The 22,768-nt window shown below is 43.1% G+C and overlaps 1 protein-coding gene across 3 annotated transcripts; it reads right to left on the bottom strand.

Annotated features, from left to right (window-relative positions):
• Positions 1–1,161: 1,161 nt before the first annotated feature.
• On the bottom strand, positions 1,162–22,592 carry LOC130831450 (uncharacterized). Of its 3 annotated transcripts, XR_009048057.1 has the most exons (5): positions 22,251–22,592; positions 17,322–17,392; positions 5,402–5,524; positions 1,859–1,914; positions 1,162–1,761 (listed from the first exon to the last, which is right to left on the bottom strand). XR_009048057.1 is itself a non-coding variant. In XM_057699623.1 (4 exons), exons 1-4 carry the CDS (start codon positions 22,339–22,341, stop codon positions 1,714–1,716), a joined length of 648 nt encoding a protein of 215 aa, XP_057555606.1. In that variant the 5' UTR covers positions 22,342–22,592; the 3' UTR covers positions 1,162–1,713. The 3 variants fall into 3 exon arrangements, 1 of the variants encoding a protein (XP_057555606.1); XR_009048058.1 differs by lacking the exon at positions 5,402–5,524; XM_057699623.1 differs by lacking the exon at positions 5,402–5,524 and having other exon boundaries at positions 21,869–22,592.
• Positions 22,593–22,768: the final 176 nt, after the last annotated feature.

The raw sequence follows: 22,768 nt of genomic DNA, 5'->3' as shown, positions 1-22,768 counted from the left end.
CCCAACTTTTTTGGCACCAGAGACCGTTTTTGTGGAAGACAACTCTTCCACGGGCTGGCAGGTGGGGGGAATGGTTTCAGGATGATTCAAGTGCATTACTTTTATTGTGCACTTTATTTCTATTATTAATGCATCAGCTCCACCTCAAATCATCAGGCATTAGCTCCTGGAGTTGGGGATCCCTGTTCTATACTGCTGGTTGAGACTTGATTGAATGCCTCAGAAACTAAAACATCAAGGCAATGGGACAGACTTATTATTATAAAAGATATGAAAACAAACCAGCTTTATTATCCAAATTCAAAGGATAACATGTCACCAAGAACTTTCCATGCTACAGAATTTGAACCTTTACCTTACACCTGTTAGAATGGCTATTATTTAAAAAACAAAAGATAACATGTATTGGTGAAGATGTGAAGAAAAGGAAACCTTGGTACACTATTGATGGTAATGGAAACTGGCACAGTCATGGAAAACACAATGGATGTTTCTCAAAAAATTAAAAATAGAACTCCCGTATGATCCACCAATTTCACTTCTAGATATTTATCTAAGCCAAATTGTGGAAACAACCTAATGTTCAATGGATGAATGGATAAAGACAATGTGGTATATACACATAATGGAATATTACTCAGCCTTAACAAAAGAAGGAAATCCTGCCATTTGCAACAACACAGATGAACCTGGAGTACATTATGCAAAGTAAAATAAGCCAGACACAAAAGACAAATACTGTATAATCTCACTTATGTGAGGAATCTAAAAATAGTCAAACTCATAGAAGCAGACAGTAGAATGGTGGGTGCCAGCAGCTGGAGGGGAGGGAAAAGGGGAAGTGATGGTCAAAGGGTGAAAGTTATGTAAGATAAAGAAGTTCTGAAGATCTACTCTACAGCATAGTGCTTATAGATAACAATACTGTGTTGTATAATTAAACTTTCCTAACAGGATAGATCTTATGCTAAGTTTTCCTATCTCACACACACATATACACACACACGCAGTAACACAATAATAAAGCGGGTGGGAGGAAACTTTGGGAGGTGATGGATATGTCTATGGCCTTGATGGTAGTGATGGTTTTACAGGTGAATACTTATCCTCAAACTCATCAAGTTGCATACAGTAAATATGTACAGCTTTTTACGTGTCAATCATACCTCAATAAAGTGTTTACTAAAAAAAAAAAAAGGACCTTATCCTGAAGGTACCATAGGACATTTTTGGCTACAAAAAAAGAACTGGGGTCCAGCAAGATTCTTACCCAATAAGGCTGTGCAGCCTTCTCCAGAAGAACAGCAGCATGGTGCCTGTGCTCTCAGGACTCCCGACACACAACACACAGTATCTGTTGGTCATCCTTGCAGTAGTAATGGAGCTTCTCCGAATGTTGCCCGCACAGCTTCTCTGCTCTTTGCTCAAGTGGTGTTTCCTCACTGGATTGTCTCTCCTCATCTACTTTCATCCTCCAGATGTTCTCCACTAGGCTGGCCATCTGCCACACATGGCGGATATTCTCTTTCTTAAAGGCTGTCTTGCAGAGAGAACAACATAATGGCTACCCAGCAGATTCACAGACCTTAAGGACGCAGTGGTAGCAGAAAACATGACCTCAGTCAATGGTAACGGGGTCTTTCAAATAGTCAAGACAGACAGAGCACAGCACCTCGTCCTCCAGGTTTCTCAGAGAGGCAGCAACCATGATGGCTATGCTGAGATCCTGCAGTGCTCCTTCTCAAAGCGGAGAATGACTTTCTAAGAAGATATGAAGGAAAAACAGAAATTGTGAGTTTAATCTACATTAAGATGAAACTCATAAGAAAATAGTTTTTAGGTTCAGACTGTTACCAACCTTCTTCCGCCAAATCCAAAGTTCCTTCCAGGGCACTAGCCAGAACAGATTCCAGCCTGCAAAGTTAAACGGGTATTAGTTTCAGATAGACAGCTCTGTGGTAAACATTGTAAAGAATACTAATACGTGTAATTAAGTGGGTGTATTCTAGAAGATTATGGGAAAGTAAATCCCAAATAAAGTCTAAGGAATTTCCCTCACTCTAAATAGATCGGCTCAGTAAAATATATTTGCTGTAAATGGTTCAACAGTAGAGAACAAGAATTACAAAAATTTAAGGCTAGAGCTTCCCTGGTGGTCCAGTGGTTAAGACTTTGCGTTCCCAATGCAGGAGGCACAAGTCAATCCCTGGTCAGGGAACTAAGATCCCACATGCCGCACCCCCCAAAAATAAACACTTAGGGCTATATTTTAAAACTCATCTGAGAACATGAGAGTTAGATTATCAGAAACCATTAGGTTCAATCATAGGTCTGTTATTCATATACTGCCTAGGAAACCTCATCATCATGGTTTAAACGAATGGTTCTCAAACATTTTTTGAAACATCACAGTAAGACATTCATTCACATCCCAGTCTAATATACATGCACATGCATACACACACATGCACACACACTAAAACACATTTTGTTCAATATCATTTACTCTGTTAAAATTGCAGTCAATTTTTTAAAATGCTGCTTATAACCCACAAAATTGATGCCATGACTCAAGGTATTGCAGTTGATACTTTGAACAACACTGGTTTAAACCACACTAATTTAATCACTAACCCTGACCTCTACCCAGAAATGCAAACTCCGGGGAGCTACAGAAGCCTGCTGCATCACCACTTGTATATACCACTTGCAGCTTAAATTCACCTCTCCAAGTGCATTGTTCTCCTCACTGTTCCTATTCCTCACTAAGAGGTGCCAATAACTTCCCCCTTACCCAAGCCAAAACCTAGGTGTGATTTTAGATACCTCATTCTCTTTCACTACCACCTCCTATATCTGGTCACTGAATTAAATAAGTGAATATCTGAAATTAAAATTTCACTTCATGGCCTTAACAGCAGAATGCAGATGACAGAAAAAAAAAGAGCCAGTGAACTTGAAGAAGGTGCAATAAAAATTATCAAATCTTAATAAAAGAAAAAAAGATTTTTTTCCTAAAAAGCAGAAACTCAGTGACTTATGAAATATCGAAAGGTCTAACATTCATGTCATTAGAGTTCTAGAGAAGGGAAAGAAATTGGTAAAGGAAAAAAATATTTAGAGAAAAAATGGCTGAAAACTTCCCAAATATGGCAAAAGACACAGATTTACAGATTCAAGAAGCTCAGCAAATGTCAAAGAAAATAACTTTAAGGAAAACCACCCCAAATACACCATAATTGTTGCAACAAAAAAATAGAAATGAGGTTTTTCCTCTCCTGAGAACAAGGAAAATAAAGGGAACAGTGGACAGGCTAGAAAAGAAAAATAAACTGGCCTGAAAGATTAATCACTCCTAGTTTTATTTTAACCTGTTACTAATCTGTAGTGTCTGTAACTAGATTTGTACTTCATTCATAGATGGACACAGCTTGTTTCCAAGTATTGGCTATTGTGAGTAATGCTGAAAAAATCCTGTCAATCCAGAGTTCTATACCAGTGAAATATCCTTCTGAAATGAAATCAAAATATAAACATTTTCAGATAAAGGAAAACTGAGAGAATGCATCAACAGCAAAACATATCCTAAAAGAACTGTTAATGGAAGTTCTTCATGCTAATGTGAAATTCCAAAGGGACATTTGGAACTTCAGGAGTAGCAACAGAACAGAAGACATGCATCCATAAGTTTGGTTCTTTTAGATTTCTCAAGCAATTAAAAACAGAACTACCATATGATCCAGCAATCCCACTGCTGAGTATATATTCAAAGGAAATAAATACAGGATATCGAAGAGACATCTGCATTCCCATGCTCACTGCAGCATTATGCACAACAGCCAATACATGGAAACAACCTGTGTCCATCTATGAATGAATGGATGAAGAAGTGTGTGTGTGCCTGTATGTGTGTGAATATTCACACACATACATACATTTAAATAATGGAATATCATTCAGCCATGCGAAAGAACAAAATTCTGCCATTTGTGACAGCATGGATGGACCTTGAGGGCATTATGCTAAGTGAAATAAGTCGGACAGAAAAAGACAAATACTATATGATATTACTTATATGGAATCTAAAAAAACAACTCACAGAAATAGAGGAGAATTGTGGTTGCCAGGGGCTAGGAGAGTGTGGGAATTAGGAAGATATAGGTTGAAAGGGTACAAACTTCCAGTTAGAAGATGAGTAAGTTCCAGGAACCTAATGCACTGCATTATGATTACAGTTTACTGTACTGTATAGTTGAAAGCTGCTAAAAGAGTAGATTTTAAATGTTCTCACCACAAAACCAAATGCTAATTATGTGATGCAATGCAGGTGTTAACTGACACAAAGGTGGGCAATCATGTTGTAATATATGTTTCAACTTAACATGTACACTTTAAACTTACACAATGTTATATATCAACTATATCCTAATAAAATTTGGGAGGGAAAAAAAAAGCACCAAAGATTCTACAGAAAGGAAGCAGACCTGATAAATGAGTTTAAAAAAGCCACAGGATACAAGGTCAATATTTTTTAAATTGTTTGTTAATATACACAAATAAATGACTACTGAAGACTGAAATTTTTAAAAACAGTACCATTTACAACAACACCATAAAACATGAAATACTTAGGTATCAACCTTACAAAATATGTCAGATCTCTATGCTGTAAGCTAAAATTAAAAAAAAAAAACCCAAACATGAAAGAAATCAAAGATCTGAATAAATAGTGACATACACTATATTAATGGATTGGAAGATTCAATATTCTTAAGATGTTATGTTAAACCACAGAAAGAACAAGATGTTATGTTAAACCACCAAAGACCATTGTAGAGCTGATCTTAGGGCATCAGTCGGCCTTAACCCAGCCATGAAGCTTGCTGCCACCACCACCACCACCACCAACCACCCCCCCCCCATAAAAGGGGGATAATAATAATAACCCCACATCCCAGAAGGCCGCAGAAAGTATTCAATGAGATCAGGTAAATAAATGAAAATCACTCCGTAAAGCAAAATGCCCTATAGACTGTTGGTTATTATTTCCACATCAAGAAATGGGAGCTAATATTTAACTTTTGGCTGCCATCCGGAGCCTCACAGGGACCCCTACTTTGACCCTCTTGTTTCTCTCTCCTCTGCAGCGCGCCCGCTGTCACAGCGCCTGGCCTACCCCGCGCTCGGCCCCTCAGGTCCAGTCCGCCACTCACCTGGGCCGCCTGCTGCCAGGCAACTACGGACAAAGGCTCAGTCACTGGGCTCTGCTGAAGCCTCTGCGACAACTGCCGGGCCCTTCTGAGCAACCCCAGCCCTCAGTCCCGCCTCTTGGACCCACCGGAAAGGCCTCCACCAGGCCCCCCAAGGGCTGTAGCCGTTGCTCAGGGACCCGCGCACCCACCTTCTAGCTCCTCGCGCCCAGGTCAGCTGAGAAACAGCAAGATCCAGCGGCATCAGGGGGATTCACCGGCTGCGAATGCCTTTAAGATAATTTGTTTGTACCGTGTTGTGATCCTCAACAATCCTGTGAGGCAAGGCACAAAGATGCTGGCAGGCCCATTTTACCGATCAGTCACAGCAAAGACCACAACGCAGCCAGGACCAATTGGCCAAGATGGCGGCCCTCACTTCCACCAGGTCCCTGCGGCCTCCCGCGAGCCCTACGGTTGCCTGGCAACGCGGAGCACCCCTGCTCCCAGGCAGGCCTCTAGTTTCCCCGACCTTAAGGTGGAGATTTTACCCTTTGTACTGGGCGGTTCAGCCATCCAGAACCAGGGGCTTCTGCCATGTTCACCATTCATTTGCTTTTGCCCTTTTGAAAATCCCAAATGCTCCACCCCACCCCACACCCCACCCTTTTGGAGAGGTTGTGGACCATTGGAGTTCCACCAATGGGGACAGCCATATCCTTTGGTATCCCAGAACGCTTTGATATTTTCCCTAGAGGAATGTGTAAGGCCTTAGTGAGTCTTCATGTGATGCCAGGCACCCCATTATTTTTTCCTTCAGACTAGGCATACATGTTGGCAAGGTGTGATGTCACGTATAACCAACCAATCAGTGGGAACAAATCTGAATCCCAAAACAAAATAGGAGCACAAAAGATGAAAAAGATCATGGTAGTTGTGAAAAACAGTTTTGGGTGGAACTTACATCTCTACTGCTTCTAGGCCAGACAGGTTATTAGTCTCATTCCCTTTGAGCACAAAGTCTTTGCCACCCCACCCCCCCAGAAGCCTCCAATGCAAACTCCCAACATTTGACAATATCCAGAGATGATCTGGGTTGTCACGCTGGAGGAGAGAGTTCTGCTGGCATCTAGTGGGTAGAGATCAGGGATGTTGCTGATATCCGACGCACAGAACAATCCCTATTCAATAAAATGTCAATAGTGCTGAGACTGAGAAATCCTGCTCTGATGGACATAGGGGATATAGCCCCAAGTACCAGCCTCGACAATTATTAGCCCTTCTGTCATCTTTTCATCTATATAATCATGTGCTCCACCTCCTACTCCACCACACACTATATACATAAAGTGTGTGTGTGTGTTTATTCCTTTATTTGTTTATTGTAAGGTATTGGCTCACGTGATTACGGAGGCTAATCCATTCTGTAGATATCAGTCACCCTGCTGCCTGATCAACAGGCCCAGGTACAAAGTGACCATATGACAAAGATGGAGGTTATGCGTGGCTCAATAAAAATGGACCTCTGTACCCCAAAACTTCCACCACGGATGAGCTCTTAACCTCTCGGTCAACTCTTAGCTTCCAATATAGCATCATTCCTGCGAGGGGTCAGCTAGCTAGTTGATGATAGGTCAGTTTTATTGGGCCCCTTCCTTCATGGAAGGGTGTCACTTGGACCTCCCAGAGACAGATGTTCTGACGAGGGTCTACAAGGCCACCCTCAGGCTTGATGATTTCCTAGAAGGATTCACAAGAACCAAAAGTTATGTTCACAGTTATGGTTTATTACATAACATACGTTACATTACATAACACAGCAAACATTTACAAAGTGAAATCCGCAGAATAGGTATGGGGTGAAGTCCAGGAGAAATCAGAAGCCTGGGTTTCCAAGAGTCCTCTCTCAGTGGAGTAACACAGGACAGGCTTAATTCCTCCAGCAACAATGTGTGACAACATGCATGAAGTGCTGCCAATCAAGGAAGCTCATCCGAACCTGGGAGTCCAGGGTTTTTATTGGGGGACCAGTCATGTAGGTATACAGTGCACATCCAGAGGGAAAGCAGATGTTCACCCCAAAATACATGCTTATTAGTGTAAACTATCTAGACAAACTGGTACAGTGTGGCTCAAAACTCCAGGCATGTGGTTTTGTTTTTTTTTTCTTTTTCGATTCTTTTTCAAATTCTTTTCCCATTTAGGTTATTACAGAGTATTGAGCAGAGTTCCCTGTGCTCTACAGTAGCTCCTTATTGGTTATCTATTTTATCTATAGCCGTGTGTACATGTCAATCCCAAACTCCCAATCTATCCCTCTCTCCCACCCTTCCCTCCAGTAACCATAAGTCTGTTCTGTAAGTCTGTGAGTCTGTTTCTGTTTTGTAAATAAGTTCATTTGTATCATTTTTTTTTAGATTTTGCATATAAGTGATATTCTATGATTTTTGTCTTTCTCTGTCTGACTTACTTCACTTGGTATGATAATCTCCAGTTCCATCCATGTTGCTGCAAATGGCCTTATTTCATTCTTTTTAATGGTTGAGTAATATTCCATTATATATATGACCACATCTTCTTTATCCATTCATCTGTCAATGGACATTGAGGATGCTTCCACGTCTTGGCTATTGTAAATAGTGCTGCAATGAACACTGTGGTGCATGTATTCTTTCAAACCATGTTCTTCTCTGGATATATGCCCGGGAGTGGGATTGTTGGATCGTATGGTAGCTCCAGGCATGTGTTTTAATCTTCTCCTATTCATTATGTTGGTGAGCCCTAGGGTTATGAGGTGGCCAAATATATGATACCCAAAACTAGACAGATGAGTTAACAGCTGTTTATTAGTCACATTTATTCATAGCCCAGGGAAAGAGGATGCTGCACACCACACATGGCCACATGGGGAGGGTGACTTTGGGAACAGCGAACAACCAGTGGCTGTGGAAGGAGACTTTGTAGTATCGGGATGGTGAGGTGCCCCCTGGTTTCTGTGGGAGAATGTGATTGATTTGTTTGAATAATTCTGCAGGCTGGCAAGGAACTGAAACACACTATTCAAGGATAAGCAGAAACTATACCCAGACTCTTTTGATAGGAAATTCTGTTTGACTGGAGGACTTTATTTGCAGGAGCAGAGAGTTGGGAGGGAAACTTATATTGTGGCCTTAGTCTATGTAGAGACATCTGTTATTTCAATTTATATTTTGGGTATCTGTGAAGCAAGAGATTCCCAGAATTCTTTACCCTAAAGGGGACAACTCTTAGACAATGGCCCAAAACTTTGTTAAAAAAAAAAAAAAAAATACAGGTGTGGCCATTTGCTGGCCTGGCATTCAGTGCTAAGATGACCGCTTGAAGTGTGGTCAATTGTTCTGGCCCATGGGATTTCCTGGTTAAGGGATGAAAAGCAAAAACATTCCACTGAGGACTTCCCACGTGGAACAGTGGTTAAGAATCCGCCTGCCAATGCAGGGGACATGGGTTCAATCCCTGGTCTGGGAAGATTCCACATGCTGTGGAGCAACTAAGCCTGTGTGCCACAGCTACTGAAGCCCTCGCACCTAGAGCCTGTGCTCCTCAACAAGAGAAGCCACTGCACTGAGAAGCCTACGCACCACAACAAAGAGTAGCCCTTGCTCTCCACAACTACAGAAAGCCCATGCACAGCAATGAAGACCCAACACAGTCAAAAAATAAAAATAAATAAGTAGGACTTCCTAGGTGGCACAGTGGTTAAGAATCTGCCTGCCAATGCAGGGCACCTGGGTTCAAGCCCTGCTCTGGGAAGATTCCACATGCCACGGAGCAACTAAGCCCGTGCACCGTGAGCCACAACTATTGAGCCCGTGTGCTGCAGCTATTGAAGCCCACACACCTAGAGCCTGTGCTCCACAGCAAGAGAAGCCACTACAATGAGGAGCCTGCACACCACAATGAAGAGTAGCCCCTGCTCGCAGCAACTAGAGAAAGTCCGTGTGCAACAACAAAGACCCAATGCAGCCAATAAATAAAATAAATAAATAAATAAATTTATTAAAAAAATAAGTAAATAAATTAAAAAAAAAACACAAAGCATTCCACTGATCTCTATTATGTATTATGGTGATGATATCATCTGTAAAGTGTATGAATTCCCATTGCTGTTCACTTGTTTGATCCCAAGGGTCATCCCTGGTAGCCAAGGGGTCTGGGAGAGAGGACTTCCTCTAGCACCATGAAATCTGGCAAGGGACTGGGGACAGGGGAGGCCATCCCCTCCTGCAGGTAAGTATGCCAAAAGGTCCAAGTTTGGCTTCATCCTATGGCAAGGAGGCCTGGGTAGCTATGCTGGGCTGTGGGGTACTTTCATTATCCAAGGCATAGTGGGCAGCTGGGTACAGAGCATCTCAGCCTCAGGGCCTGCGAAAGTCTCTATATTTCCAGAAGTGCACAATATGTAGGCAGCAATTGCCCTCTAATGATGTATAGTAGAGGGCCAAAGAGAGCATTTTTTTTTTTTTTTGCATCAGAAACCAATGAACAACTTATGGGAAACATGGGTAGTCCAGAGACGCCAGGAGGTATGAGAGGAGGTTGCTAAACCCTCTACAGTTGAAGGTGTCTCTGGAGAAACCAAAGAGAGTGCCTCTTGTCGCCTTTGGTTGGAGATGGTCAAATTCAGTGGGTTGATCTGCAGTTAACAGCAAAAGTGAGAGTAAGTAAAATTTGTAAATGAAGAATAAGTTGTCTACCAAATCCCCCCAAAAGATCAACATGTTGAGCTTTTATTAACATCATGGGTAGTGAGAGAGTCAATAGCTGTTTCTTAACAGTGTCAGGGATGGAGCGGCCCTCGTTTTGCTAAATAATTTTTAGGAATTTAACTGAGGTGGTGGGCAGGGTCTTGTACTATCTGTGAGGCCATCCCTTTTTTATGAGCTCCTTCATGACTATTTGTGTGTCCTGAATATGTCAAATGAATCTTATCAGAGGATGGTATCAATGTAATATCATGCCTGTTCTTCTGGAGAAGGGTGGATGTAGTTAAGGTCTTGTCTTGAAAGACTGTGTGCAGTGGCAAAGTACGCCATGGTACACCATGCAGGGGCACAGAGGGGTTGCGCTTGGTAACACTTTCAGCAGCTAGGTTCTGTGGGAGGCCAGTTCTGTAGTATCAAGAGACTGATGTAGCCCCTGGTTCTTGGAGGAGGATGTGATTGGTTTGTTTGAATAACTCTTCATGCTGTCAGGAACCTGAGACTCACTACTCAGGATTAAGCAGGAACCATGCCTGGTCTCTTTGATAAGGAGGGTTGTTTGGTTAGGGCCTTTATCCACAGGAACAGAGTGGGGAGGGGAACGTATAGTTAGGCTATTCAAGGCTCCCCCAGTTTTACCCAACATCAATTGGCACATAATATTAAGCTCGTTATATTTTTATAATATTAATTACATGATTTTAACCCTTACATCATATCATGCAAAACATCTTTATCAGTTAGAACATTCCAAGAGCTCAATTCCCTGGAGCTGGCCAAAGGTCGGTCATGAAACAGGTCCTTCTTGGAAATGTGCAGGGTTTGAGCAACCCAGGCCTGCTGAATTAAACCATTCCATCACAGACACTTACTCCAATATGGATTTGCCTTTCGTGACTCGTTCACTTCTCCAAGCTTTACAACTGTAACCTTGCGGAATGCCTTGTCCATTACCATGGTATTCCATACAGCATCTGACAAGTGACATATTCTGCACCAAAGGAAATATGGAAATGGACTTATGCCCATGGACTTCTCTGATCTTAACACATGTCCTGTCACGTTAAAGAAGCTGGCTTCATAAAATGGCACGATGACCTACTCTGAGGCTCACTTATGGCACCAACTGGGAGACAACCCCTTAGAAAGTTAGATATGTGAATTACACCGGTGGCCAATTGTATTCATTTCCTACTGGTGCTGTAACAAATTACCACAAAGCAACCTGCAGGGACCTTAAACTGGCCCTACCCCCACCCCCCACAACCACATGCCCAAATCAGGGGTCTCCAACTCCCTGGGATCTAATGCCTGATGATCGGAGGTGGAGCTGATGTAATAATAATAGAAATAAGGAACACAATAAATGTCACGCACTTGAATCATCCCCAAACCATCCCGCCATCTGTGGAAAAATTTTCTTCCATGAAACTGGTTCCTGGTGCAAAAAGGTTGGGGACCACTGACCTAGATAACAGCCCACAGAATCATAAGCAAATGTAAATTCCTGATATGACCTCCCTAACAGCCCCTGTGATCAACAGTCTCCCTTGACACCCAGAACCATTCCCTGTGCATCCCTTAGGTAAGATAAGGCAGGTACCCCAGGTCCTGCTTCTCTTTCTGTCTGCATTCTCTCTTGAACTTCCTATGTGGCCCCTTGAGGCATGCTATGAACCTCCTGCAGGACCTTAAGTAATAAACTTCCCTATTTCCGTTTCTCTGTGGTCTGTTGTTGAGCCATGCTCACCATCTACCACTCTGTGCTCTGCTTAACAAATGCTAATTTAACAGTCATAACAAAGAGTCTTATGGGACTAAAATCAAGATGTCAGTAGGGCTGGTTCCTTCTGGAGGCTCTGAGAGGAGGATCCATGTCCTTGCCTTTTTCAGATTCTGGTGGACACCTATATTCCTTGGCTTGTGGCTCCTTCCCCCATCTTCAAAGTACAGCATTCCAGTCTTTACTTCTTCTTTTCTATAGTCTAATTTCACGCTATCTTTCTCTTATAAGAACACTTGTGAGCACACTTAAGGCCCACCTGGATAATTCAGGATAATCTCATCATCTCAAGGTCCTTAACTTAATCACATCTACAAAATTCCATTTGTCATATAAGGAAACATCACAAGTTCCGGGGATTAGGGCATGAATATCTTTGAAGCCCATTATTCAGCCTATTCACACTCCACCCTCTGGCTCCCCAAAATTCATGTCCATCCCCAGTGCAAGATATATTCACCCCATCTCAGCCATCCTAAAAGTCTCAACCCATTATAGCATCAACTCAAGTTCAAAATCTCATCTATACATCATCAACTCAAAAGACCCAAATCTCATCATCTAAATCATTAAACTAGGTATCGGTGATCTCTGGGTATGATTCACCCTGGGGCAAAATTCTACTCCAACTGTGGACCTGTGAATCTATCTTCCTCAAAACTCAGTGCTGGGACAGGTATATGAAACAGTCATAAACATCCCTATTCCAAAAGGGAGAAAGTGGAAGGAAGAAAGGAGTCGCTGGTCTGAAGCAACTTTAAAAGCAGCAGGGAAAATTCCATTTGGTTTCAAGGCCCAGAAATAATTCTCTGTGGCTGGCAGCTCCATCCTCTGGCCCTAAGGCTCTGCCCACAGAGTCACCCTTCCTTTTTCTGGAAGGGTAGCACATATTTGCAACTGAGTAGTTTTCTCAGTCTGTTTCTTGCTTGGGAAAAGGTCTCTGGTGCTTGGTCACCCATTGTGGACTGTGCAGGCTCATACAAGGAGGTGGCCACTTACTCCTGCAGATGCTGGTATTATTATTGGGAGTGGACAGACTGCCACCACTCCTGGCCCTTGGGATGCAGCCTTGGACATTGCTAACATCTATTTTTCTATAGTTCTCCAAACAGGAATAGTTTTTCTTTCTTTAGCAAGTCATGCAATATATTTTTGCTATACTTCCACAGGGGCTTTAAAGTATCGTGCAACATGCCATCAATGGGCTGAAAAAACCTCAGCACAAGGTAAGCCACTGGTACTATGTGGATAGCAGCCCCCAGTGAAGAAACTGCTCAGATCACAATGCACTCCTGGTTAAGGCTGGGTGGGCCTCGAGTGAGGATAAAATCCAGGGCTCTGTATCTTCCTTGAGAGCCATTCAGACAGAGCCCAAAGAGACATTCCACAACCCAGAAAGGATAAACTGTTGGCCTTACAGCCTCCAACTACAAAGAAAAAGTGCCCTTACCCTCCTGCCAGTATCTTATTAACCTCTTTGGATACTGGGGGCAGCACTTTCCCTGACTTTGTACCAAGTTCCTAGACAAGAAACAAAATTTGAATGGGACCCTGGTAACAAGAAGTCACAAAAGCATCCAAGCAACTGTAAAGAAGTCCTGCTGTTGGTCCCCCTGCCTTCTTCAGGCCTCACAGAGCAATGGGTGTCTGTGACAAACCTCCTCAGAGTCTCTGGCAACGAGATTCTTTCAGCACCTGCCAGTCCCTGAGCTTTGGACCTTATGAAATTTCTCCCTGTGGAGCAGGACAGCCCTTTGCACAGCAGCTGCCAGGTGTTCCTGGGCCAGAAGGAAGGCTGATCTGTGGTCAAAGGGAAAGCTGTCACTCTCAAACTAGGCGTCCTCATCCTGCTATGGGCTCTACTGCGGTGGGAGTATAGATAACATTTTCATTTTTTCATCTTCCTGTGGTTTATTAATTTTCTTTGCTTAAAAATGTTTTAATAGTAAGGGACTCACAGGATTCTATAATCAAACAGTATAAATATATAACCACAAAAATAACAAGGTTTATGGGGAAAATAGGGTTTTGGCAGGCAACTCAGAATCTACACATCTTTGTAACCATAGCGCTAACAAAAGAGACCTGCCTGGTGGTGCAGTGGTTAAGAATCCTCCTGCCAATGCAGGGGACATGAATTCCAACCCTGGGCTAGGAAGATCCCACATGCTGCGGAGCAACTAATCCTGTGTGCCACAACTGCTGAGCCTGCGTTCTAGAACCCACGAGCCATAACTGCTGAGCCTGTGAGCCACAACTACCAAAGCCTGAGTACCTAGAGCCTGTGCTCTGCAACAAGAGAAACCACCACAATGAGAAGCCCACACACCACAGCAAAGAGCAGCCCCGGTCCTGCAACTAGAGAAAGCCCGTGTGCAGCAACGAAGACCCAACGCAGCCAATAAACAGATACAAATAAATTTATAAAAAAACAAAACTAACAAAACGATCAATAACAATCCAAATAAAAACACTAGCATTGTTTTTTAAAGACTTGTTGAACAGCTAATAGATAAAGATTATAATATGAGGTAAAGGACTTTACTGTTATTGAAAAAAAGGTAAAAATACGTTGAGAGGGTAAGGAAAAATGGAAGTTGGTGATTTATGGAAATCAGGCAGGGGTCATCGCCAACAGAAGTTGCAGGATAAGCAGTTGAGACTCTGCACAAACAAGTAGGTGCCGATGATCGGTGGCTTTGGCTCACTGTTTTGTGTTTGTTTCTTTTGCACTGACTTTTTTTGGCTGTCTTGCTACTTTCTTTCTTTCATTAAGAAGCAGCTTACGGAGCTCCAAATACAACCTTATGCCACAAAGCACAGACTGCATCGAAATCATCACCTCCTATCACTGCAAATGCGTCTCATTCCCACTTAAATAGGAAGACACCTAGGAAAGCTCTTGTAGGGCAGCCTAATGACATTTTTCTTCCGAACTTTTGAGGGGCGCATCAGCAAAAAAAAGTTGTTGCCATTCGAGTGTAGAATTGGACTGCGGCAGCATCTTACTACTCTGGCCCTCAAAAAATTCATGAAGGGCTTCCCTGGTGGCGCCATGGTTAAGAATCCACCTGCCAATGCAGCGGACATGGGTTCAGGCCCTGGTCCAGGAAGATCCCACATGCCGCAGAGCAACTAAGCCCGTGTGCCACAACTACTGAGCCTGCGCTCTAGAGTCCACAAGCCGCAACTATTGACCCCACATACCCCAACTAATGAAGCCTGTGTGCCTAGAGCCCGTGCTCCGCAACAAGAGAAGCCACCACAATAAGCCCGCACACCACAAGGAAGAGTAGTCCCCACTCTCCACAACTACAGAAAGCCTGTGCGCAGCAACGAAGACCCGATGCAGCTAATGAATAAAAATAAATAAATAAATAAATAAATAAGTAAGTAAATAAATGCAGATTCTTAAAAGAAAAAAAATTCATGAAGGGACTTCCCTGGTGGTCCAGTGATTAAGACTCTGAGCTCCCAACGCAGGGGGCCCAGGGTTCGATCCCTAGTCAGGGAACTGAATCGTCCCTGCTGCCACTAAGATCTCGCATGCCACAACTAAAAGAGAAGATCCTGCGCACAGCAATGAAGATCCCACATGCTGCAACTAAGACCCGGCGCAGCCAAATGAAATATACATATTTTTTTAAATTCAAAAGATGGGGATAATTACTTAATAAGCACTTCAAGATAGAGAATGTGTCCACACCAAGTGGAGAGGACAGAGGCAAGGTGAATGGCCTCATTTACAGCATCGTATTCCCGCAGCTTGCTCTGCTCCATTGCATCTGGCACTTTGTATTCAGCTGCTGCTACTCAGCGCAAAACATTCACATCCTGGGACAGTTGCATGCGACACAATGCAGCTTACACATTATGCTGACACCACTCCCCTGTTTATCTATTTGCCTGAGGAAGCACTCATTGCCACGGCAGCGACAGTGAAGGGTCTTGCTGCCAATGCTGCCCACCCGCTGTCCAGTTCAAGCCTCATCCCCCAACAGGGAACCACCCTGTTTAGTTTCTTGTGTACCTTCCAGTTTATGAAAATATCAAGAGATTCTTGGTTCCCTCCTCTCTTTTTTTCTTTTAACACAAAGCTAGCCTATTATACAGTGTTTTTCACCTTGCTCTTTTCACTTGCAATATATGAGTATCTTGGAGATCTCACCAAAAGTACACAGAGAACTCCTGCACTGCGATTAGTTTTTCATTGTATAGTATTCCTGTGTGTGTGTGTGTATAAAATTTTAGCCGGTCCAAAAGTGATGGATGCATGGATTATTCCCAATCTTTTGTTAAGACAGCTACAATGAACAAAACGGTACAATTTTTTTGTATATAAGCATACCTGTAGGATGAATTCCAAAAAATGGAATTGTGGAATTGCAGGGTTTAAGGGTATATACACCTACAATTTTGACATGCATTGCCAATTTTTTTCAAGAGGTTTGTCCTAAGTTGGATGCTACAAGCAATAAAAGAAAGGGCTTGTTTCTTCACAGTCTTGCCAATCAAGTGTATGTCAAACTTTTCAATTTTTGCCAGTCTGATAGGAACAAAATAAAATCCCTGTGCAGTTATTTGCCCCTTCTTTATTATGAGTGAGGTTGAGAATTTTTTTATGTTGAAGGCTATTTTGTTTCCCTTTCTGTGTGAACTGTCCACAGGAATCCTTTATCAACATGTAACATAAATATTTAATTTATTTAATTTGTGCAATAATTGTATTCCCCCGATAGAATGTAAGCTCCCCTGAAATGTTTGTCTATCTTGTTCTGCTGGTGCCCCAGCATCTATAAAAGTACTTAGCACAAAGTAGGTCCTCAATAAGTACTGGAGAATGAATAAATGGATAAAGAGCATATGATTGGAGCTGGCACTGGGGCAATGAAGGGCTATGTAATAGATGGTCCTGGGATAATCATATAACCATGAAGAAAAGAGAAAGAAATCCATATCTGGCTCCAAACATAAAAATGAATTAACCCAGAGACTTAAATTTGAAAGGCAAAACTTTTAAATGTTCATAAAATAATTTTGGAGATAATCTTTGTGATCTCGGGACACGGCAGGATTTTTTAAACTAGACCCAGAGTCCACAACATAAAGATTGATAAATTCAGCTACTTAATTTTTAAAAAAATTTTAAAACTTTTGGCTGCAACGGGTCTTCGTTCCCATGTGCCGGATTTTCTCTACTTATGGCGAGCAGGGGCTACTCTGTGTTGCAGTGTGAGGGCTTCTCAGTTTGGTGGCTTCTCTTGTTGTGGAGCACAGGTTCTAGGCACGGGCTTCAGTAGTTGCAGCATGGGGGCTCAGTAGTTGTGGCTCTCGGGCTCTAGAGCGCAGGCTCAGTATTGTGGCGTAGGCGCTTAGTTGCTCCGGGACATGTGGGGAAGAGTCGGCCCCGCTCACTGCAACTAGAGAAAGCCCTTGAGCAGCAACAAAGACCCAATGCAGCCAATAAATAAACAAATAAATAAATAAATTTATAAAAAAAATAAAACTGGCAAAACCAGATAATATACAGTTTAGGGATATCTATATGTATAAAACAATTGCAAAGAAAAGCAAATGACTATCACAAAAAAGCACATTGATGCTTACCTCTAGAGGAGAGAGGGAGTGATACATCCATCAGGGGCACACAGTGAAAGAGGATGGAAAGATCTGATTTCCTAGAATGAGAGATGAGTAAAAACATCTACTTTATTATCTTCTTCTTATTATTTTAAAACATATATATGTAGTACATGTACTTTTTCCAACAGATGATATATTTCACAGTCTTTGAGAGGGAGGAAAAGAAATGAAGAGATCAAGTACAAACAAGTTTTCCAGTCATGGGAGCAGAGAAATGGAGGGAGGGGTTGGTTAAGCAAAAATCCTTGAAAAACTTATGGTATCAAGGAGTTTTTTTTTTTTTTTTCTTTTAAACAGGAGATATTATACTATGTGTGTATGTTTATGAGACTAAGTCAGTGAAAAGGTGAAAAATGATGATACAGGAGGTGGGACATCACAGAGAAAACAGAAGGGGTGGGATCTGGCCTTGTTAGTGAAGGTGCCAACGAGGCTCACTGGACAGCAGGGAAGTCAAGGTGGTTCTGCCACAGCAGAACTTGCTGGAAATATGACCTCTAGAACTTACTGGAAATCTGCCCTCTGGAACTTCCCAGAAATCCACCCTCTTGGGTGCAGGAGAAAGCTGTTCACACCAGGGTGAACAATATGAACCCTCCCGAGGGGTTGATGCTGACGCTGTTTGTTGATGACCACCGTGCACTGCAGAAGCTGGATGGTAGGGAGATTTCTCATGCTCCAAGAGCTGACCCTGGAAGAGCCAGGTGCTAGCTGCAGGAGTGGAGCGTACCAGAACCAGGAAGCAAAAATCGGTTTCCCTGCAATGACTCTCTAGTGCCCTCTAGTGACAAAGCTTGGTGCCTGCTGGCAAAGGAAAAATATTCAAATGGCTTGGGTGCATTTTTTGGCGCTGCAAAACAATAAATCCATAATCAATAGCATGGGGAAGGAGTGGTCAGGATGACAATATCTGAACCTCCCATCAAACTTGCCATCACTCAAAGTGAGGTGGAGATCATATACCTCTTCGTGTGATGCAATAGGTACACAGTAGCACTTATGAAACATTTCTTGCTTTAAAAAAATGCGACCCAAGGAACCTCCCTGGTGGTCCAGCGGTTAAAAATCCGCCTTCCAATGCAGGGGACCGCGGGTTCATCCCTGGTTGGGGAACTAAGATCCCACATGCCATGGGGAAACTAAGCCTGCAAGCTGCAACTACTGAGCCTGCGGTGCTCTGGGGCCTGGGCGCCACAACTAGAGAGAAGCCCATGTGCCGCAAGGAAAGATCCCACGTGCCACAACTAAGACCAACACAGCTAAATAAATAAATAAATATGGGACCCAAATCTGATAAAGCCTCTAGATCTAGCTACCAAGAAACACAGGGGATAGAGAAACAAGTTAACTGACACTATGAGGAAACCAGGCAAATCCAGAATGTAAAACATTTTACAGGATAAATGAACTGGTTTCTCAAAAAAATTAATAGTATGAAACTAAAGGGAGGGTGGATTACTATAGATAAGAAAAAGATTGAAAGACATAATAATAAAATGCAATGTATCGTCAAAGTATAATTTTCAAAAATTTAAAAACAACGGTCTTATACAAATATAAAGAGCATTTATCAAGGAAGTATTAACAAGGAGACCAGTAAAAAAGAACTATTTCAAAAAGGTTTCAAAAAATTCCATATACATGGGCACTGGACATACATCTTTTATATCTCTACTGACCAATATTCATTTACATTCCTATTGACCAAGAATCATTTGTACCTATATTATTTTTCTATAAATTCACATCTACCTTTAAAGACTATGCTAAATACCCTAAAATAATAAGCCAAAGTAAAGCTGCCCCAGAGAATGAGATAACTCTTTCATGGGCCTGTTGGAAAACGCTCCAGTGTTACACAGAAAGAACACACAGTTATCATTTTGTCTATGTCCAAGTTTGGGAATTTTTTTTCTTAATAGTATGGACCTGGCATCTGGATTCATACAACTCAATTGCAAGATGACATCTTTGAGAAAATCAAGACATTTCAATATGGTCTGAGTCCTAAATGATATTATGAAGATATTGAATAATTGTACGAATAATTTTGCTTGGTGCAATAATGGCTTTTTGGTTATGTAAGCAAAGTCCCTATATGTTAGAAAAGCATGTGGAAGTAGTTACAAGTAAAGTGAAACATGTCTGTGATTTGCTTTAAAATACTCCAGTGAAAGAAGAAAGTGGGGGGAGGGAATAGGTGAAACAAAACAATATGTTGATAATTGTTAAGGCCAAGTGGTTCATGATATTTTCTCTACTTTTGTGTAGGTTTGAAAAATTCCATAATAATTTTTTAAAACGTCATGATAGTATTCTAATTCATGATCTGGGGTCACTAAACCATCAACACATAAGGTTTAGAATTCTTAATTTTAAAGTTAAAAGCTGGGCTTCCCAGGTGGCACAGTGTTTAAGAATCCTCCTGCCAATGCAGGGGACATGGGTTTGATCCCTGGGTAAGGAAGATCCCACATGCTGCAGAGCAAACTAAGCCCGTGCGCCACAACTACTGAGCCTGCGCTCGAGAGCCCGCAAGCCACAACTATTGGGCCCATGTGCCACAGCTACTGAAGGCTGTGCGCCTAGAGCCCATGCTCTACAAGAGAAGCCACCACAATGAGAAGCCTGCGCACCACCATGAAGAGTATCCCTGACTTGCCACAACTAGAGAAAGCCCACGCAGCAACGAAGACCCAACGCAGCAAATAAATGAAATTAATTAAAAAGTTTTTTTAATTATTATAAAAAGATAGTTAAAAGTTAAATTTCTCATTGTTTACAGCATATTTTCACTAACTTTACAGACATTTATATAAACATCCCTAAAGTTGGAATATAAAGTATTTTAAAGAACAACTCAAGTCATATAAGAGATTGGCTCAGCCTATGCCTTCTTTCCGTTTAAAACTCAGCAGTTAATGCTGTTGGCATTCAAAATGCCTTTGTTTTTCCTTTTAAAAGGCACAGTGAAGCCTGTTATTTTTTAGCCCGTAGACTGGTCTTAGCTCAAAAGCAGTCAGTTCTTAGCAGCACACATTTATTTCTTTACTGGTTAAACCTTTGCTAGAAAACAGACATATAGGCTTAAAACCTAGTTTAGTTCATGTAACTTTTAGCGTTTCCTTTAGAGATAGTCATTTATTCTGGCCCTGATAACAAGGTATCCTTCATAGGAAAGTTTCAAACAAATCATTTGCCTCTTTACCAATGAGAGCTTCATATTTTTAAGTATTTTTGTTCAGAGGCCTCTTTCCAAGCACTCTAACGTTCTTAAGACCTTGAGATTTCTGAAAGCCATATTTTAACTCAATAAGTATGGTTAATAGTAGGAACATATTTACTAAATTTTCTTGCTTGATCTAAGATTCTCATTTCAAATGCAAGTAATTATATTCTTTGGGCTAGTCAAAACTTATTCACTGTTTCAAAGATTTTACATGTATTATCTATTTAATCCTCATAACGATTCTATGAAGTGGAGGTATTCTATTTTTCAGAGAAAGAACCTGTGGCACATAGAGGCTGAGCAACTCCCCAGAATCACGAAGAAAGTGGCAGAGAGGAGGATTCCAGCCCATATAGAGCCAAGCAGAGACTTGACTCAAAAGCCAAGTCCCATACGATGCTCTGGTCTCCCGTTGGTATGGACACTGGGCTGGAGAGCTGGAGGAAGGAATTTTGGCACTGCCTTCAGAAACTCAGGGGCAGTGAGCCTGAGCACCCAGCAGCTATAGGGGCAGATACCTCTATGTGCCACTACAAAACTGCCTTTGACCACAAAGCAAGACTTGGGAGTCACCATTGCCCTTACTTGAACTTGAGAAGCTGCTGTGGGAGAAGGGAGTGCATAGCTGACACTGCAGCCAAGCAGGGGCATCGGGCTTTAAAAGGCTTCCAGAAATGCCCAAGCAGAGCCCATTCATTCAACATACATTTATTGAGTGACAGTCATATGCAGGGGAGACAGGTGAAGTCTCAACCCTCATGGGGCTTACACTGCTCCGGCGTAGGTGGTGAATGGGGAGTATAAACACACATTGACAAAGAAACGAACAAGATGCTTTGGAATGATGACAAATGTATGAAGAAAGTGAAACAGAATGCTGCATTATGGAGAACTGATTTAGACTGGATGATGGAGGAAGGCCTTTCTAAGATGCCAGTGGAGCAGAGACATGACTGACAAGAAGGGAGAGCCATGCCAGGCGCTAGGGCAGTTTCAAGACCAGAGGGGTTGAGGCACAGGGACTTAGAAAGAATTGCCAAGAGGGAAGTCAGAGAGAGAAGCAGGGCGGTTATATCAGCCCCCAAGGCCCTGCAGAGGCCTTCCTGTCTAAGTGGGCTGGGAAGGTATCAGAGAATTTCAAGCAGGGGAAGGGACTTCTGTGGCTGGAGGATGCACAGAATGGCCTGTGGGTGGGGCAAGTACCTCCTAGAGACAGGGAGAGGACAAATTAGCACGGAATCATTTAAGGAGCCATTTTAAACATTTCTTCCAAAACACTAACCAAAAGAGTAGGTAGTTGGAGGGCCTATGTGCGGAACGCGGTGCCTGCCCCGCTGGCGCAGAGACCGGGGGATTTTCCTGCGGCGGTGCCTGCGACGCGGCAACGACTGCACAGGAGTCCAGCGAGCCAGCGGCCAGGGAAACTTGGCGTCCGCAGCCTCCCGGGCCCCGGCCGCGTGAGCCTCTAGGAAACCTCCCCACCGAGGATCCCGGGAAACCGACCGGCCGTCCGCTTTTCGGGCTCTGTGATTTCTGATTCCAACGCCGAAGAGGGAAACAGCCCAGGCGCCTAAGCTCTTGGGATTTCAGTTTTTCCCTCTGTCGAATGGGGACAAAAATGCCTGACTGGTTTAAAGATATTTTATGTAAAGCGCCTTTCTCACCGTAGGGGCCTCGGAAATGGTAGCTAATTTTTGCAAACAGCCCCCTGAGACGATCTGCTTGGTAAGATTCCGCCTGGTCCAGGAAGCACATTTGGGCCACGCTGGGGGCAGTCGTAGTGAATGCTGAGCACCTGGCAAACGCCGCTTCGCCGCCTAGCGCCCTCCGACCCTCGTCCGGACCCAGGCGGGAACAGGGAGGGGAGGGATTCTGGCATCCCAGAGTCCTACGGAGGGGTCTCCATCCTCAGAACTCGGCTCCCTTCCCCGCTGGAGCGCGGGAGCGCGCGTAACCCGCCAAACCCCGGCTGCGGCAGCCGCGACGCCTCGGCTCCGCAAGATTCAGTTTCCCTTTCTCAGCCCCTGCCGCCCCACCCCCGCGGCGGCCCGGGGATTTGCCCAGTGATCAGTGACGTAGAGGGGACGAAGGCTCCCATTGGGAGGCGGGGTTCGGCAGGGGCCAATCCGGGCGCTGGTCCCGGGGAAATCTCGGCGGAGGGCGCCGAAGAGCCCGGCGGTTA

The sequence above is a fragment of the Hippopotamus amphibius genome, chromosome 11, assembly GCF_030028045.1.
Source record: "Hippopotamus amphibius kiboko isolate mHipAmp2 chromosome 11, mHipAmp2.hap2, whole genome shotgun sequence".
Taxonomy (NCBI): Eukaryota; Metazoa; Chordata; class Mammalia; order Artiodactyla; family Hippopotamidae; genus Hippopotamus; species Hippopotamus amphibius.
Note: the sequence above shows the minus strand (reverse complement) of the source record. Positions and strands in the feature narration are given on the sequence as shown.

What these genes read in the sequence shown, in the direction of transcription:
- LOC130831450 (XM_057699623.1), bottom strand. Translation starts at nt 22,341, where the DNA reads ATGTGCTTCCTGGACCAGGCGGAATCTTACCAAGCAGATCGTCTCAGG. An exon ending in ACTCCCTCTCTCCTCTAGAG is followed by an intron (nt 1,915 to 17,321) that starts GTAAGCATCAAT and finishes TTAACTTTGCAG; the next exon opens with GCTGGAATCTGTTCTGGCTA. An exon ending in TTTGGATTTGGCGGAAGAAG is followed by an intron (nt 1,762 to 1,858) that starts GTTGGTAACAGT and finishes ATATCTTCTTAG; the next exon opens with AAAGTCATTCTCCGCTTTGA.